Source organism: Nannospalax galili, unplaced genomic scaffold (assembly GCF_000622305.1).
Source record: "Nannospalax galili isolate Female #2095 unplaced genomic scaffold, S.galili_v1.0 scaffold186, whole genome shotgun sequence".
NCBI classification, from domain to species: domain Eukaryota; kingdom Metazoa; phylum Chordata; class Mammalia; order Rodentia; family Spalacidae; genus Nannospalax; species Nannospalax galili.
In genome coordinates, this window is record NW_008358774.1 from 2,121,690 (window position 1) to 2,141,509 (window position 19,820).

The 19,820-nt window shown below is 38.2% G+C and overlaps 1 protein-coding gene across 6 annotated transcripts in view; it reads left to right on the forward strand.

Annotated features, from left to right (window-relative positions):
• Window positions 1–19,820, forward strand: part of Reps1 (RALBP1 associated Eps domain containing 1) — an 81,704-nt gene that overhangs the window by 59,665 nt on the left and 2,219 nt on the right. For 2 of the 6 annotated variants that reach the window (XM_008822030.3, XM_008822027.3), the window contains exons 9-18: window positions 883–1,004; window positions 4,274–4,354; window positions 11,282–11,369; window positions 12,513–12,614; window positions 13,570–13,642; window positions 15,088–15,206; window positions 16,265–16,329; window positions 17,057–17,242; window positions 18,524–18,619; window positions 18,968–19,116. In XM_008822030.3, coding sequence (XP_008820252.1) covers window positions 883–1,004; window positions 4,274–4,354; window positions 11,282–11,369; window positions 12,513–12,614; window positions 13,570–13,642; window positions 15,088–15,206; window positions 16,265–16,329; window positions 17,057–17,242; window positions 18,524–18,619; window positions 18,968–19,116 — 1,081 coding nt within the window. The remainder of the gene's footprint in view (window positions 1–882; window positions 1,005–4,273; window positions 4,355–11,281; window positions 11,370–12,512; window positions 12,615–13,569; window positions 13,643–15,087; window positions 15,207–16,264; window positions 16,330–17,056; window positions 17,243–18,523; window positions 18,620–18,967; window positions 19,117–19,820) is intronic. The other 4 variants (XM_008822028.3, XM_008822029.3, XM_008822031.3 and 1 more) reach the window with 4 other exon arrangements.

Here is a 19,820-nt window from a genome sequence, read left to right on the forward strand (position 1 = left end):
CTTAGGTCTGCTTCTTTTTGTAAACTTTATGTGACTTTCTGGTTTACTTGTTGGGCATGAAAAGCTGGTTGGTCTAGGCTTCCGGTTCTCTCTTTTGTTTTTATATTGGAGTGGCCAGATTGCTTTTGTCTTCATGAGTTCCCACAGAGGCCCAAATCAGATGAGGATCAGATGCTCTTAGGCTTTCTCCTAAGGTCTGGATCCCTCCAGGAAAGATTTTGGGCTCAGGAATCTGGGGATTGGACTGGCCTGAAAGCAGGGCCCAAGAAAGATGCTGGTCTAGGGCAGCTGGTGACTGTGCCACCCAGAGATGCAAAGGGAGATGGGGGCAGGAAGAGGCCCCAAGGGCTCCTGGGGACTGCACTGAGGAAATAGGTTGGTCTGGATGCAAAGGATCAGGAAACGGAAAGGTCAGCTTTGGTGTCCAGGGAAGAGGCTGTCGGGTCATGCAGGCCCAGGGAAGCAGAGGGACATGATGGCGGGGCCAGGCCCAGAGGGCTCCTGGGGACCTGAGAAGGAACTTGGTTGGTCTGGATGCAAAGGATCAGGAAGCAGTGGTGGTTCCCCAGGTGTCTGCGGCACCAAGATGAGGAATGGGACAGGACCCAGGCTAGGAGGAGAGAGGGGCGGGGGAGATGGGACGATGAGTGAGGCTGGGGGAGTCTAGGCGTCAAGGGAGCAATCAACTTAGCCTGAGAGAGGCCTGCTGGTCATCCTGACACCTTCTTATGACACAGCTATGGGCTCTGCACAACACACATATAGGCAATACGCTCATACACATTAAAAAAAGAAAAGAAAAGTTTTATGTTAGTTATTTTATAAGTAAATATTCCAAAGTGAAATATGTTGCTAATGGATAATTTGTGTTTTGAATTGCAGATGTTGGGGATCAGCCCGGTGAGGTAGGTTATTCTGGCTCTCCTGCCGAAGCACCTCCAAGCAAATCTCCCTCGATGCCATCACTGAACCAGACTTGGCCTGAGCTGAATCAGAGCAGTGAGGTTAGCAAAGCTTATGTTTTCTCTGCTTAAAAATTAACTTTTTTAAGGTAAGAAGTCCTGCACAAGTTCATCTTAGCATAGGATTCTTCCAGCTTGCATGCATAGTTGAGAGATTACATCAGTAAGATGGTGATAACTCGATCTTGTAATTGTGTGACTTGGGAGGTTTTCTGAGTGAATGGGGCTTCAACCATTCATCCCCATTAGACCTTCTGAATTGGGTGGGGCAGGTGCACGAAGTGAAAGTCAAAGAGTGAGTTAACCAAGATCTCATGTCCAGAGAGATTAAAGAGCAAGATAGTGATTGACACAAGTCCGCTACTGTCTATTAGCTGCCATGTCACTGAATCTCAGTGTCCTCTATGCTGTTTAAGCAGGGTGTGTGATAATGTATTTGCAGTCAGCCTTGGAGAGGATATGAGAAGTTACTGGTCTAGCTTGCCACATGAAAAGAGTATTTTCTGTAACCCAAACAATTTATAGTTAGGTTTATTTAATACAAAGTAGAGTAATTTTACCATATTAACCATGACCAAACAGTAGATAAAACAGAATTTGGGACAAATGTACTGCTTCCCACTACTTGAAATTATGCCATACAAAGCAATAAGAGTTCTATTCTGTTAGAATTAAGGGAAAAGGGCCTTGATACCCCATCCACATACCCCTGAGGTCCTTCTGTAAAATGTTAGTGCTTTGGAAAACTCTATTCTCAAACCCCTACTCTACCCTGTTAAAGCACTTTTCCTTGTTAACTGAGTTTTTGTGTGTCTATAAAAATAAAAGTTTGTTCACTTTCAAGGAAAAGTATATTTTTGTGCTTTCCTGTCTTTTAAAGCCAGAAAATTCTTTCTTTAAAGTCACTCTAGTTAATTTGGGGCTGTTAGAAAATATAGAAGTGGCTGGCAGTTTTACACTGCTTTCTGCTGCTTTCTAAAGACCTGACCACAGCCTAGATAGCTCTGTTGGAGGCATCAGACCCCTCTGCCTTCTGTCAGATACAGTGCTGTAATATGTGTGCTTTGAGGAGGGAGGGATTAAGCCATGCAGAATTTGCAAGTGGAGAGGGCTTATGGAGGGTAAGCTCAGTGTTCTTGAAGCTGTACCTACATTTTTGTAATTTTTTAAAAAAAGCAATAGCAAGATAACAGAGTGCTCTTTGCCGGTTGTTACAAGTTTGTACATAAAAGCAGCTCTGCCCAAGTGTCACAGTTCTAGAATCTGTGTGGATTCTAAGTGAAATTAGGCATGATCATGAAGGATGGTGATCAGAGTACCTCTTCTGATCTGATTCCAGGACTTGCATTATCCCCATAAAGTATTCCTACAAGTTTTATTTTATAATACTTACTAGTAAGGTCATAAATGACATAATTTTTTGCTACACATGAAAAAACAAAGTAGTAAGACAATGATTTTAAAATGTTTTGGTAATATCTACTGAAGCGTCTACCAGGGATATAAGTTTAGGTTATATTTTAATTGTCTCCTACAAAGTATTGATGTTATTTCAATGTGTATTTATTCAGCACCTGTAGAGATGGGTGCGGCACTGTAGGAGATAGCACTAATAGTGATCCCTAACCTTCCTAAAGCACTTTTGAGGTGCCAGACTGTTAAAAAAAGCTCTTTACTTAATTGAACTTCTCAGATCCTCACAACACTCCCACGAGGTAGATATTGCTATTTTCCTATTAAAGATGGTGAAACTGAAGCACAGAGAGGGTATATAACTCAGCCATGTTTGCATAGCCCAATGAGCATCCAGTAGTCTAGTTCCAGCCTGTTGCTCTTGCCCATTGTATTAGTCATGAAGATGAGAGTAACTGCCTTCCTCCAGGTAGCTTTGTCTCCTGCATGCAAGCTTTTGTCTATAGTTGGATGATTAGGATTTTAAAAATTCCTTCTAATTTCTTGCAACAGTAATTATCAAAGAAGAAATTAGTTAGTTATATTACCAAGTATTGGTAAATCAGTTCCCTGATATGCTAGCCCAAGATAAAAGTGAACTGTTGTGAGCTTCTCTCACAACATACTTTGAATCAGCATATCTCTGTATTTTAGTTTTCATGTTAAAAGTAACCTGTAGGAAAAGTTGTTAGTGATTGCGTTAGCCATTTCTGTAGATGGTTTTTAGCAGTGTCCTCATTTGCTAAAACCTAATTGCTATCTGTTTTCTCAAATTGGCTATCACTATTTTAAATAGTAAGGTGAACTTTGAAGCATAAAAATGTACACTTTTCCAAATTGAATTATCAAAAGAATTTGGGTTAATGAGGTAGTTGTGTCTGTGTGTAAACATCTGTGTATATATATATTGTATATGTGTAAATGTTTTCTCTCTTCAGAGGGTAACTGATCATTTTTAAGAATTAGATTTAAATTATAATGTAATTTTTGTATAAAAACTTTGTATTGTTACTAAGATCTCAAACAAATGGAATTTACTATAATTAATACTGACTTATGCTTCCACCTGTTTTAAGAGGTATGACATTTCTTTGTGTACCTCTTTTAGGAATCTCCTGTACATAACATACTCAGATACTCGATCTGCTCTCAAAGCCACATTCTGATTTTTCTAGCATGGGGAGGGGTGCCTGATTGGCAGTTCTGTCTTGTGGTCTGGCATGGCCCTGTTCGTAGCGCTGATCATATAGCTTGACTTGTTACAGATTGACAAATAAGCACAAACATTATTAATTCTAGAATTCCTTGCATTTTTATCTCAGTTATATTTTATTCAATATCTCTGCATATGTATAAGATATGTGCATGTACATAATAGAATCATCTTTCAGGGGTCGCACTGGCAAGTCGCACTGACTTGCTGTTTGATCAAAACTTTGATTCATCGATGTCTCCAGATCGGTATTTTAACATTGGAATTTGAAAAGGATATGAAGTTTTACTTTTTTCTAGTCAAGACAACCCTTTTACAGTTATACTTGGTGGCCATTTGTATCACTTTGTACTCTGTTCCTTTATGGTGTTTTGAGTTTTAAATCTGTAAAGTTTTGAATCTCTTCCATGGAGATTGCATTAAATTATTATCATCCATCTGATTATAAAGCTATTCAGCTTGCATTATAAGATGACCCAGCATAGATAAGCATGAAATGTTTATGGAAAATTAGAAACTACAGCATTTCGTTAATCCTATGAAACACAACTTGCCGTGCAACCTCTGAAGTACTTTGCTGAGTCTTCTCCAGTGATCTGCTCCATCTTTCCCACCATGCTGACTTGTCTCTCCTCTGTCTGTTCAGCAGTGGGAGACATTTAGTGAACGCTCTTCAAGCTCACAAACTCTGACCCAATTTGATTCTAACATTGCACCAGCTGATCCTGTAAGTCAATCACTTAGCTTGCTTGTTTGAAATTAATTTTATTAACCCAATTTCCATTCATTATGGTTTTTAGCTGATATGCATGATTCAGTGTAATGCTTAGAGGAAATTTTGGCAGGTCTTTTGATTTTTGTGTGCTTAATGGTGGAAAGAACATTTTTTTTTGCATTCCTTGTATTTTCTAGTTACTTTGGTGAGATAAAACTTTATATTTAAAATTGGTACACGTGTCTCGAAGAACTATTTTGTGACAGTTGATTTGGTTAACCACGTTATCATTTGCTAATTAAGTGTATGTTTTAGTAAACATACAGCTTATTTCAGTGTAATGACATATGTAAATATTTGTATGCTTATAAATCATGTAACTTGTACTTTGTATGTAAATATTAATGCACTTTTAAAAAGATGCTCCCAGTGATACACCTTTTATTTAATTAGTATGTTGGATTCTGGTAAAGAGAATCCAGTCCTGCAAAACAAAAGCAAAAGATTCCCCTTGTTCAAAGGAAACTCTGTTTTGTCTTCTTGTGATTTTCTGTGTTGCTCTTTTAAAAATGCTACAAAGTTCATATCCTGATTTAAAAAGTGTCTCGTAGAGTTAATTGCATATGTAACCCTGCTGTCCCTCAAGTTACTAAGAAACTTTTAACACTGTTGCTAGAGCCCTTCTCCTGTTCATGCCTCTGCTTTGTCTTTCTTTTTTTTTTTTATTTTAAAGGAGGACTTGGTAATAAGCACACTTTTCAGAACGAAAAAGGAAGAAGAATGTAAATGTGGAGTCTTTTAAAGTGAACAGAGTAAAAAGATCAGAGAAAGTTACTCCATAGGCATTCTCCCCCCACACACAGTAGGGTTTGAACCGAAGGCCTTGTCCATGCCAACACTTTGTAAGCACTGAGCTATATCCTCAGCACAAGGCATATTCTTTTTAGATGTTTTTGATCAAAGACAGCCAACATTTATTAATGCAGAATGACCTTGTTTACTATGGATTTTGGAAAGGTGGCATTTGAAGATACTATAATAGCCTCAGCAGTTTAAATTAATGGGGTTTTGGTGTGTTTTAGTGTTTTATAATTTTAAAGGATTTATATTTATTTGAAATATAAAGGATGCTATTACAGTCTTTGAATTAAAATTGTTGATGTTATAATGTTTTGCTTTAAGGCCACTTGATATGTGGATTATCCATGCATTTGCTGCTTTTTTTTTTCTACTTTTAAGGCATTTACCTTTGTTCTTAATCTCTGAAAAATATGAGAGAAGTAAAGTACCAATTTTTGAAATTTTGGTGCTTACTAGCAACCACAGTTCTGAGCTCTTAGGAAATGACAAATTCTGTAAACAAAGTTTGCCTTTAAGTTTCTTTTAACTTAAGGCTTTGTTTATATTAGTCTTATTGTCTAGTTGTTATATAGTTTAACTAATGAAAGTATTTTATTGGAAGAAAGGTTTGAATTAGCAACAAACTATTATTATCTAACCTTAAAGGGCAAAACCCTTAAAGAGAAAATAATTACTGATAGTATTAGCACTCTGCCAATGTTCTAATGTTCTATATAAGAACATTATTTGGGGGGATTTTTATTTGTTGGCTTTTGGTTCTGTTTTTGTTTTGAGACAGTCTCGTGTAGCCCAGGCTATCCTTGTAACTCAACCCCAGACTGGCAGGAAGTGTAGAAGAATATTTGATGTTTGCCTCACCTCTTAGTCTTAGAAATAAAGTCTAGACTTATGAGTGCCAGCTCTTCTGTTTAAAATGACATGGCCCAGCAGGGCATGGTGACATATGCCTTTGATTCTAGCTCTCAGGAGACTGAGACCAACAAGGATCCTAAGCCACATATGAGACTCTGTCTAAAACAATTCGGGGGGGGGGCGCTTTTTATATAGCTTAGTAGTCTGCTTCTTTTTCTGTAATGTGGCAAGAGACTTGGAAAATAAGTGCTGGTTAATTGACATTTGAAACTTGAATTTAGAATTCAAATTGATCAAATATAAGTGACATTATTAAATATTTATAATCTATATACGTAGAAATATTTTTTCCTTTGTGGTGGCAAACTTAAGTCTGATCTTTGTTTTCTAATCCTTTCTCCTCACTTTAGATCTTAATTAGGAGAATGCTCTGCTTTCAACTAAGTGTGTCCTGGTGCGTTAGTTTCTTACCCTTCATTAATACTTGAATGTTGCCAGACCACAACCTGTAGCCACAGTCCCACATAACCCTTTGCAAGGCTTATATAAATAAGAATTATAAGTAAATAAGTAAGGCATGCTCAGATTAGAGCAGAATCACCTAGGAGGAAAAAAATGCAGTTCTAACATGAATTTAACATTGTCTGTGTTGGAAATACTTAATGGAGTAGTTCATTTGCTGAATAAAGATCTATGAAAGCATCAAACTGGTCTAGTCCCACTTAGAGACACCCATTCCATAGTACAGTGCCTTCACGGGCACACTGGAGACACCATTCCACAGTACAGTGACTTCACCGGCACACTGGAGACACCTTCCCACAGTACAGTGACTTCGCAGGCACACTGGAGACACCCATTTCACAGTACAGTGACTGGCTTCACTGGCACATTGGGATGGCCATTAGGCTCTCAGAGTTCTGGTGAATCTGCGATTCTGATGAGCTCATTTCCATGAACTTGATTTATTTCTTCAGTTGCTTTTCAAACAATTAATAGCTTTTGATGCAGTCTGTTTATGCTAGGGTGAATGAGAATCAGCACCAAGGAAATTCCAGACTCATGAGAAGTGTAATGTACTAGTCTTTGTCTTTGTCATGATGATGCTCATTTTTGAGTGCTTGTAGAAGTGAATAGTTTCACATGTGAAGAGCTAGCCTGACCACCTAATACAGCAACAAATTTACATGACTTGACCACACCCCTTCTGTGATACTCTGTATAAATAAAAGATGGTAGAAGCAAGATTTTGATCTTGAACAGACCACAGTTTACTAACTGCAAGTTGATGATTGTGACATAGCTAATCATGGTAATTATCATGGTAGATAGCTGAGCAAAGCTCTAGACAGGTTAGCTAACTCAGCCCTGGGTGTTTGGGAAATTTTTGGACAAAAGAGGTTACATTTGTATGCTGAGCATTGTTTTTTTAAAAACTCAGGACTATTTTATTAGCATTTGAAAGAAAGACAAGAAGACAGACAAGGTATGAATCTTGGCAGCTGCCAGGAAGAAGAAGACGTGAGAAAGTCATGTCTTTTTGAGTTAGGGTTTAAGAATGCCATGGCGGCTGACAGGCAGCTGCTTGGTGGAAGAAGAGAGAACCTCAGAGAAAGCATGAAAGCTGAGGTGTCAAGGAAAGCATGCCACCCAGGCTTTGGCCAGTAGCTAAAAGAAAAGGAAATAGAAGGAAAAGTGGGCAGGCTATGTGGCAGAGGCTTCCATAAGTGGCTCCCTGTTACACCAAGTCCTGAATGAAAATGGGAAGTGGCAAAAATAGACGAGGGTATTCCAAGCAGACTCTCATGAACAAGGTAAGTCTATGTAGTGATAGCATATGGTTTACATACATGTGGAGAAACAGTGTGAGTTAAAGAATATAGCTGAAACCAGATCCAGATCTTAGGCTAGACTAGAGAGATCAACTTCATGTTGTAGGCAACCAGGAGCTGGCAGAGTGACAGGATGAGATGGGCAAGGAAAGTAGCTGGAGAGGTCACCCAGGTAACAGTGTGAAGAACGGACTGGAGAAGGTGGATCAAAGGGTGATGAGGGCTTAGCAAAAGAACGGACAGTAGGCAGGATGGCTTGGACAGAGGGGTAATAGCATTTAGAGCTTGTGGGAAACACAGATGCATGAGCTTAAGACAGTAGTCAATAAAGTACTAAATTGTATGGCATCAGGCACCAAGTTTTATGGCACAAACGTGCAGTTAGAAGGGTAATTTAAATAGATAGAAGAACATGGGCAGAGCCTGCCTGCCACTGATTTTTGGTTTGTGGTGTGCTAGTTTTTAAGGTTTTTTTTTTTTTTTTTAAATTGGGGTACAGTAGGGCAGAACAGAGTGAAAATATGACTTTTGTATCTTATAGCTCAAGACTCAGGTTTGTAAACATTGATGGTTCTTCACTTGTATTTTAAATGACAAAAATGAAAGCTCCCTGCCTTCTGCAAGCCACAAACATAGCTGGTGACTCGTCACTCTGAGGATAGGCTGGTCATTTGAGTCAAGCTCCTAGGTATACAGAAAATCAGCCATCAGTAGCCTATAGTTGTATGATACAGCAGACTTAAAAAGTCTTTTGGAAAAATGAAGGCTTAAAAAGTTCCTGATTTTTTTTTTGGTGGGGGGGTGGTATTACCTTTTTAATTTATTTCATGTAGATATAACAATACTTAACAAAAATAAATAAAAATGTAATAAAATTGTATTACCTTGAAAGATACAATAAATTAAATGTTTTACCTAATAACTTAGAAACATATGAAGGGGGTTAAAGAGATGGCTCAGCCAAAAGCCCCATAAAAATAAATAAATAGATCAAAGAAGAAGAAAGAGTACGTGAAGGTATCAGAAAAAAGTGATGGGGAGATATGGGAGGAGTTGGAGGGGAGGGAGTGGGCATGGATTTGATCAAAGCACCTTATATGCATGTATGAAATTCTCAAATTATTTATTTAAATAAAAAAAAAAAGATGGCTCAGAAGTTAAGAGCACATACTGCTCTTGCAGAGGACCCAAGTTCGGTTCCCAGCACCCATGTCAGGTGGTTAACAACCACTTGTAACTTCAACTCCAGGTGATCCAGGGGAAACCTCTGGCCTCTACAGGCACCTGCACTCATATGTACAAACCCACACACAGGTGCACACAAAATACACATAATTAAAAATAAAAATAAATCTTTTAAAAAATATTTTTAAAAATATATGAAGCAAAAAATGACAAAGTGAAAAAATGAGAAAGTCACTTTTAGGAATAGACTGACCTCTTTTAGCAATTAATATATTAACAATAGAGTTATATAAGTTAAAAAGTCTCATCTAATAAATGTATGAAAGTACTGAATCCAAGACACAAGACAGCAGTCTGTGCAGTCTTTTCTAGAACATTTATAAAGAATGAACAAAACTGAATTATTAATTAAAATTAATAATTAAACAAACTACTAAATAATTAATTTTGTTTAATTAAATAAAACTAAATAAAACATCATACTTAAAAACAGCAAAGCCTATTCCCTTGGATAAAATAAAGTAAGGGACAAGTTTAGAGAAAATATCATGTGAAAATACCTGCAGTTGAACAGGGGAATATATATTTGGTAGAAGTACCACAAGCACAGAAAGGTTAATTGGACTAAATTAGAATTATTTAGTTATCTTTCAAAACAGTAAATACAAAGAATACTCAATATATTAGTCACATGCTGAAAAATTTAATGTAAAGTATATGTTTAAAAGGTATGTCAAAAAGACCAAAAAAAAAGGTTATGTCATTTAGAAATAAGTTTACGCACAGAGACTACAAGAAAGAAATACACAAAAATGCTCAAATCATCCAAAAATAAAACTATAGTGAAAAGCCATCAACATCCACCAGATTAGCAATATAAAAAAATTACAAATTAGGATATAGAATAGTATTAATGTAACAATGTGTTAAGTGTATTATTATAAGTATTTTGAGAGTCACTTATTATTATAGGAGAATCTAAACTTTCATCCGCATATAATACTGATCTTTAACTATCATTTTAGAGGTACAGGTGAAATGTTGGTTCAGGCTTATTGGTTAAATACATGAATCCTGTTCAGAGTCTCCCTGGAATAGGAGCAGGAAATTCCTCTGAACTACTTTGTCAATGTAAGAGCTATGAAGAATTTGTTGTAAATTGTTTAAATTTAGAGACATGAGAGTAAGCCAAGGAATTTAGGATTCCTTGTCTGTTGCATTCAGCAGCTTGTCACATACAAGGCATATGCTGGTATATAATTACCTCAGTGGGGTTTAGTGCTAACTTGGTATTGTCACCAGAGCAGTGGTCATTATAAACGGAAAGCCAGTGTCCCCTGAACTGCACTGTAATCTCAACTTCCATTGCTAGATGTTTACAGAGTAAGAAGCTTAGGCTCCTGTGAACTGATTCCTTCGTTCCTAATAGGGGGAGCCAAAGCCTTCTTGGCCATGATTTCGCCTGGTTCTGGTCCCTCCACAAAAGGTCTCAGCCCGCAGCGCCAGGCATCCTTACTCCTTTTGCTTCTGGCTCTGAGGTGCTGTCTTTTGTCTCTCCCTTGCCTTCAGTATTTTATCTTTTCAAAAGTCAGTACTATCAATTCCTTTACTCTAATAAAGCTGCCTCAGGAAGTGTAGAGATACCTCCTGATGTGTTACAGCCATGAAATACCAGCATGAGAGAGCTCAAAGAGTGGATTTGTGAGAGTTTTATGCCAATTTTTGAGAAAGTAAAATTTAAACGGATTGAAATAATCTGTAGGAAGTAAATATTGTACTTACGATTGTAGTAAAACAAACCTCTAATTATTTTGTTCTATAGGTGAAAAAAAGCATTAAATTTTCTTGAGTAGTTCAGTGAAACAAAGTTTTCAGTCTGCTACTTAACTTTTGAGTTCTCATGAAATAGTTTAATTTACCTCAAAGATTAACATTTATATAATTTCATCAGCTCATTGCATGCTTTATTTTTGAATATTGTTTTGAACTGTGTTTTTAATAAGAACTCAATTTAAAATGTACTTTATAAAACCAAATTATTCAGCATATAGTAAATTTGATGTTTTAAAATTGAGCTTTTAATTTTAAAAAGTTTCATGTTTGCCATAGTATGACTGGGAGAATCTGCTCACGTCCAGTGTTGCTAGTTTTCATGTTCTCTGCATGGCATTCCTGATGCAGATCTCTATCTCCTTCCATCTGTCTCCAGGACACTGCTATTGTTCATCCGGTTCCCATCCGTATGACTCCCAGCAAAATCCACATGCAGGAAATGGAGCTTAAAAGAACTGGCAGTGGTAAGGAAGTTATTGTTGGGGTTTTAGTTTAGCTTCAAACTAAAATGCAAGTAATTATTCTTTGAAGGTTTGGGCTTCCTTCGTAGTTCATTTTTCCTTACATTCCTCTCTTAGTGGTAGTTGTAAAATTTTCTTTAACTTGGTACTTTCCTGCAGTTGTGTGTTCATGTTCATTTATATTCCAGTTTTAAAGGAAATTTTTAATTTTAAGTTATAAGACTTAAAGTTTACTTTTAAAATGGGAATATTTGGGGACTGGAGAAATGGCTAGGAGATTAAGAGCACTCTTGCATAGGACCCGGGTTCAGTTCCCAGCATCCTAACAACTGTCCATAACTCTAGTTCCAGGGGATCTGACACCCTGTTCTGAACTCCTCAGGCACTGCACGACACAGGTGCACTTACATGCCAGCAATACACGTATATACACATAAAAGTAAAACAATAAAATATTTAGCATTGGAATATTTGGGGGAAAACAATTTAAAAAGTAAATAAGGGCATTTGAAAAGTGGGACATTCTAGCTATTCTGGTTTTTCTGGTCAATTTTGTGAATTTATATTTAAAATAAGTTCAGCCTTTAATTGAAAAGATACATTAAAATAAATATCGGCCTTTGTATAAATTTTGTAAATTGTATATTTTGCTTACACTCTTGGAATTTCCCCTCATTTTAGAGTAAAGGTTTTATTAAAATGTCTGTGTGAGACAGGGTCTCGTGTAGCCCAAGGTCAGTATGTAGCCCAGAATTGTCTCAAACTCTTGATCTTCTTGCCTCAGCCTCCCAAGTGCTGGAATTCCAGGCATGTGCCACCATGCCCAGCTTAGTTAATGCTTGTCAAAGATAAATTTATTTTCTGTGTAAGTCAGCATTGGTATCATTTATATCCCAGACTTCTGGTGGTTTCATTGTGCTATAAAACTAACAAACTGAATAAACTTTTTTCTTCATAAATTATCTTCTACTGTGGCAGATAACAAAATTCTATGTAACAGGTTTACATTTGGTTTATTTAAAAGATTATATTGTCTTATTATGGAATTGCCTGCCACTTGGGATATCTAAATGAAAGTACGCTTTTATGAATTTATTCAATGCAAATACCTGCCTGTTAAATTTTTACCTCTTAATTTTCTACTAGATCTTACTAATCCCACCAGCCCATTACTTGTGAAACCACCTGACCTTTCAGAAGAAAATAAAATAAATTCATCAGTAAAATTTCCTTCTGGGAATACTGTAGGTAAGCAAAAGATAGCATCATCTCCCATTGGAAGTTTATTGTGAATTTAGAGTCTAGGTAATTCAAATATGTAGCCATTTAATCCTGTGTTCACTGAATAAAGTAGGGGGCCATCAACTCTTTTAAACCTGCTACCCAGTACAAAAATAAATGACCACCGTCATTGTCACCTGTGTCAAGGCAGGGTACCTGTTTGCTGTCCCTGCCTGATCGGTCTATTGGCTCTTCCCCAAGTGCTCTTTTCTTTGTTTCTCACAAAATACTGGGTATATATTGACTCACTCAGCCATGGCAGTTGGGTACTATGTACTGGATTCGGATCTAGGTAGTAGAGATTTAGCAGTAAACAACAGAGAACAAATTTTCATCTGTATAGAGGGGTGGCGAGGGCTAGCTCTTACATGAAAAGGAAATCAATTCCATGGAGAAAACTTGAAGCTGGAAAAGGGAACAGGAGTGCCATTTGAAATAAGATGGTCAAAGAAGGTTTACTGAAAGATAAGACTTGAAGAAGCCGATTGGCTAAGCTGTGTGAATCTTGGGGGAAAGATGACTAAGATTCGGGCAACGGCAAATGTACAGCCCTCAGGCAGGAAGCTTGGTTCTACAGGAGCATTAGACGGTGCGCTCAGGTAGAATTAGCCAGCCAGTTTGGTAAGCAGAGGTAACTAGAGAGTGGGGAAAGGGAGCAGTGTAACATTTTCACGTTTACTGAATGGCATGCAAAGCCATTAGAAAGTTTTCAGTGGAAGGCTGGCATGATTGCCTTCCTTTTAAGCAGGGTCCCTCTGCCTGTTCTAGGAATGGGCAAGCATTAAAATGGGGAGGCTGCCCTAGAGATAACTCTAGTAATCCAGACAAAAGAGGACAATATATTACTTAAATTTGTTTAGGGTACAGAAAGTGAAAAGTAAAGAAATGGTTATTATTAAATAGGACATATCCCATTTACCAGCAGATGGTTACAGTAGTTCGGACTCTTTTACTTCTGACCCAGAGCAGATCGGGAGCAGTGTAACTCGTCAAAGGTCAGTACTGTCAAGAAAAGCATTAAACTGTCTTGATGCATTTAATTTTAAAGTTATTTAGAATCAAACACAAAATATTTTACTCTCAGGAAGCTGCCAAATTGCCTATTAGTTTATATAAAAGACAAATAGTTTTGGTACTTTCCAACTTGTTAAAAAATAAAAGCAATGAATGGGGGAATGTTTTGTTTTTCTGTGTATTTTATGAAAAGTCAAGCCTGGAAAGATCTGATAACACAGTCCTTTTTGTAACAGGAGGAGTGAGAATGCTGAGTCATGGCAAATACAGCCTGATTTCTGAATTTAAACCACCACTCAGAAGCACAGCCCAGTGGTGAGCCACCTGCTCACTTGCAGTTGAAGTTCTAGATAACCTTAGAAGCACAAACAGAATATATGAGATTGAGCAGACTTGCAGATTTGCCCTCCTGGACTTTATCACCCACTGAAACTAGTATGAAGAGTAACAGTGTCTCTGTCCTCACACTTTGTATGTGGTGGACATCCTTTTGCCACATGCCTGTTGGATAGAGAGATGGCTAACCCAGAATTTCCAAGGAACTCGCAGTTAGGAGACTTCTTGTTTTCTTTTGCAATTTTATGTAGTTCTGTTTCTGAGAGGGGTTTTTTTTGTTGTTGTTTATTAGTTTGCTTGTTTGTTTGTTTTATCCCTATATGTGAAGATCCGTTTGCCAGAGTCCATGGTGATCCTTTTCAGATTGAAAGATTTTGCTGCCAAGAGATGAATCTCTAGGGTGATTTGAGCTTTGAGTACAGTCACCTCTAAAGCGGAATCGCCTTTGGTACCAGAACGGGCATCTCATGTAACTTAGCCAGAGTCTCTTCTAGCTTACCAAACTTGAAACTTTAAAATTTGTATTTATTTATTTTTATGTGTGAGTGTATTGCCTGTATATAAGTGCGCATGTGTCATGCATTGCCCACAGAGGCCAAAAAAGGGGGTTGGATTCCATGAAACTGGGGTTACAGCTGTTAGCCACTTTGTGGGTGTGGGTGCTGGGACCCAAACCATGGTCCTCTGCAAGAGCAGCCAGTGCTTTTAATGCTGAGCCATTTCTCCAGCCCCCCCAAACTCAAAACTTCAATGAGTTGGAAGTATATGTAAAGCTTCTCTGTTTTGAAGATAGCTTTTTCAGATTAATATTACCTTTAATTGAATGGAAAACATTACAGTAGATTTGTAGTCTGTCTTCAAATCATGTTGACAATACCTTCAAGTTTTTTAAATTTTTTATTATAACCACTTGTTTCAGACACAGCACAGATAATGCTCTCTGTTTATTGTAATAGGTCTACATAGGTACTGCTTGAAAAAAAAAATGCCATGCTAGTAAGTTCCTTTGCTGCTCAGCCAAGTTTGAATACTTACAAAGAAACAAGCTCTAATATTAATATGACCAGTTGTGATGGGGTGAATTTTGCAGGTCTCATTCGGGAACGTCACCTGATAACACTGCGCCACCTCCTCCCCCTCCAAGGCCACAGCCTTCTCATTCTAGGTCATCCTCCTTAGATATGAATCGGACCTTTGCAGTCACCACAGGTAGGGACTAGAGAATAAATATGCATTGATTATATTAACACATTATTTTAAAGTTAATCTAAGATACGGTCTCTTAACATGTTTTTTTTTTAACATTCAAGAAAAATTTATATTAAAGACATCAAATAAAAAGGAATTTCTTTTAAGTGCTTCATTTTAATGACTAAGGTTGTTTGAGTACAAATAATAAGGGTGGGAACCTGAGAGATGCCACAGAATTTTTTAAATATGGTCACATCAATGGGGGTAGAGAGTTGGATAGGTCTTAGTTTGGCTGACAGAGAGAAGAACCATGATTACAAGATTTTAATGTTTGTACATTATAGTGACCGAAATAGAAAAGTTAGGGCAGAGGGTGATAATATTATGTTTTAATCAGTGTGATTAAAGGTTGTAATTGTGAAGAAAGGTTAAATAACCTCTGAGCCGAGAAAAAGGGAAATACTGAGAATTGTTTACACAGAGACGATAGTTTTAAGCTAAAGGAAAAGTTTTCAAGTCTGTCATCCATAGCTGTAGGAGCATCAGAAAGATGGAGAAGAAAACCCAGAATGTATCCTGTTAAGGAAACAGGCGGAGTTCGTGAGGAGTCCCTCATGTAGTAGAGGTGACCGGAGAAATGAGGTCTGAGGAAAGGCTATGAGACTGGGCCATGAGGATACTTGTAGAACTTTTAGATTGGGTTTTGTTTTGAGACAGGATCTTATGTAGCTTTCACTGGCCTCAACCTCAGTATGTAGCCAAGAATCACCTTGAACGGACTTCTCATCCTCTTGTCTCTGCCTCCCAACTTCTAGAATTTCAGGCAGGAGCCACCACACCCAAATACACTGATTTTTTTCTTTATGCGGTGTTGGGGAATCAAACCCAGGGCTTCAGCATGGGAGATAAATGAGCTACAGCCTTAGCCCTGTGTGGAGCATTTTACAGTACAGTATCTGCTGTCCAGGACTCATCAGATGTTCTTAGAAATGTTTTATCATGTCACATTCATTCGCCTATTTCCTCTATAGTAAAGTGATTATAGAATTACTAGCAAGGTTTGTATATTCACACAGGACAACAGCAAGCTGGAGTTGTTGCCCATCCTCCTGCAGTGCCTCCACGACCTCAGCCCTCACAGGTAATTCTCCAGTGTTCTCGTTACAGGTGTCAGTTGCTACAGTCCTCAGGATCAGTTTGTACCTTAGACACTGAATTCTACTTTACAGTTTCTGAAAGGTCAGCACTTAATTCAGTGATACTAAATACTATTTTGGAAGATAAGGATTTCAATAATGATTTGGATTACTTTTTTAATGGTATTTATAAAAAGAAGCAAAAAATGATGGCTTAGCAGTCAAAGCAGTGAATTAGGAGATGGGAGATGTCCAGTTATATCCTGGGTCTAGTAGTTATTCACAAAATGACTCCACTGTATTTCCCTGGATGTGTTCTGCAACAATGAAGGAGGTGACAGGTGACGTCTGCATCCCTTTTAGGTCAGAATTGAAGTGCTACAGTAGACATATTTATAGAATGGGGAAACCTTGGTGGCTAGTAAAATTAAGGATCACGTTGAAAAAATGTTATTAGTGAAATGAAGGAATTGAGACTTAGCAATAAAGTACTGCTTGCTGCAGAGGGCATTCCAGAAAGAAGGAATGACACACACAAAGACATGAAGGTATAGAGTGGTCCTGCATACTTCAGAGAAAACCAAATTTAATACAACTAGACTGACAGATTGTGTAGGAATATATCTGTGATATACCTTATTATAATGTGTTATAATATAAAGAAAAGGGCTGCTCTCTGACACTGCTAATGCCAATAAAATGTTTGTTCTTGTGTTCTAAACTGTTGTGCAGGCACCTGGTCCCTCTGTGCATCGCCCAGTAGATGCTGATGGCCTAATAACTCACACTAGTACCTCACCGCAGCAGATACCAGAACAACCAAATTTTGCAGATTTCAGCCAATTTGAAGTATTTGCTGCATCAAATGTAACTGAAGAACAAGATGGTGACGCTGAGAAACATCCAGAGGTCTTGCTGGTCAGTTTTCTAGGCTTAGCTAGTTTGTGGGTCTTTTCCCATATGTCCCTAAAGCCCCCCTGTAAAGAGGACTCTTGAAAAAGTGCATTAAATTATCAGAGACAGCAGTAAGTAAAATGCCTGCTGTCACCTCCTTTGGAGGATTTGTGTTCCCCAGGTCAATGTTTTTCAACTACTTTATTGGCCTCCAACAACACCTGCTGGTTGCACTACAGTGCTTAGTGGGATTGAGAATCTGGGTCAGGGGTAGGCATGATATGAAAAACACATACACAGCTAGTGGGTCTTTGCTAATGCTGCTCTGGGAGTTAATGCTAAGCATCTGGTTCTGTGAATGGAGAATTTCCATAGAATAAGAGGCTAAGGTTACCATAGCTACATTAATTTTTAAAAGGGGGCAGGGATCTGGAGAAATAGCTCAATGATTAAGAGCATTTGCTGCTCTTCCAGAGGATCCAAGTTTGGTTCCTAGCATGAACATCTGGTGGCTCACAACTGCCTATAACTCCAATTCCAGGGGATCTGATGTCCTCTGGCCTCTGCAGGCACCTGCACATATGCGTTGCACATAAATTCACACAGGCACATACACATACACATTTTTTAAAAGTACAACAACAACAACAAAAAAACTACAGTACCAAAACTTAATCTTCATAGGCTGTGTTCTTGAAGACTAATTCTAGTAGCCAGGAATCTAGTGGCATTATCTGCAGGAATATTTTACTTATCACTGAGACACTATATGGAGTTGAAGGGATAAAAGTAGTGTTGAAATCTCTGATTGCTTCAACCCATGTTGAGCCTAACATCCAAAAATCCATGTTTTGTTTGACTGGCATAACTTACAGATTTGACCCATAAGGAAGTTCTTACTGGCAAACCTCTAACTTTTCCTGACCCGTTAGGAGAACAAACTATGCCTAAGAAGGCAGTAGTAGGCTGGGGGCAGATGTAGGTGTGCCTGGGGGATAGTTGTTCATGTGCCTGGATAGATGTATCACCTTCACAACCACAGGAGCTTCCTGAACCCACCTAAGGGTCAGCATAGCAGCTACATCCCCATGCCCTCTATCTCACTCTCAGATTTGTTACCTTCCCCTTCTCAAACAGCTTCAGTACTAGAGAAAGGCATTTGACGAGGTTTTGTCTGTGTACCTCATTCTCTGCTCAGATTCCTTCTCAGAATGAAATTTTCTTGACATTTTGCTTCATTACATGTTCTGTGCCTAATTATATATCCCATATATATAGTTAATGAGATAAAATATTCATCTCTAGGTTGAAAAAGCTTCTGATCCTGCAAGCTCTCTTCGAGTTGCCAAAACAGATAGTAAAATTGAAGACAAGACAGCTGCTAGTGCTCCTGCCAACATGGTATGCAAAATCTTTTATAACACAGACATTCTTGTATGTATAAGGAATTACTGAGATGGGTTTTAGAAATAAAGTCAACTCAGCCAGGTGTGGTGTGCACGCCTTTAATCCCAGCACTTCAGAGGCCAAGGCAAGAGGCTCGGGAGTTCGGAGCCAGCCTAGGCTAATATTGATAAGCATCCTTTCCTGTCATACTTGAGCTGTTGCCATGTGTTCATAAATTGTTTTAAAATAAGACGAGTAGCTTCATTTTTAAATAGCAGGTGTCTTTAAAAAGGCAATTGGTGTTAGCAAGATGCTTATCAGCTCTGAGTGTCACCATGAATGCTCAGTTAACTTGTTTTCTAGAGCAAAGGCACAACACCTCTTGCTCCACCACCTAAGCCTGTTCGAAGAAGATTAAAATCAGAAGATGAATTAAGGCCAGATGTCGATGAACACACACAAAAGACAGGTGTCTTAGCTGCTGTTCTTGCATCACAGCCTTCTATTCCCAGGTAATCAAAGTTATTCCTCACTGTGTTTAATTACTTGGAAAAACCACAATTTAAAGTGCCAGGCTGAAAGAAATAAATTAGTTCTTTAGTTTTGGGCTGGCAAGATGGCTCAGCAAGTAAAGGTGCTTGCTGCCAAGCCTGGCAGCCTGAGTTCAATCCCTGGGACCCACAGGTGGAAGGAGAGAACTAATTCCTGCAAGTTGTCCTCTGACCTTCACACACATGCCATGGCACATGTTTGTCCACACATACACATACCCAAATACATTTTTTAACATAATATTAAAAATTTTTAAGAACTTTCATATTTTTGAGTAGGTAGACTATTCTTCCTATCTTTTCCCCATTTTTTTCTATTATTATTTTTGGCTTTTTGTTTCTTTGTTTTTGTTTTTGTTTTTTTAACAGGGTCTCCCTAGTTCCAGCCCACCTGAAAGTCACGATGTGGACCAGGATGGTCTCGATCTCAGATCCTCCTGCCTTTGCCTCCCAAAGACTGGGATTTAAAGGCTCATGCTTCACTCTTGGCTTCCCCTTTTATTAAGTTCAATTCCAGTTCCATTTTAATACCCTATTGTAAAGTATAGAATAGGTATTTTAAAGATTAATAGTCAGGGACCAGGGAAATGACTCAGCTAAGGCGCTTGCTGCTAGGCCTGACAACATGAGCTTGATCCCCAGGACTCCTGCAAGTTGTCCTGAGT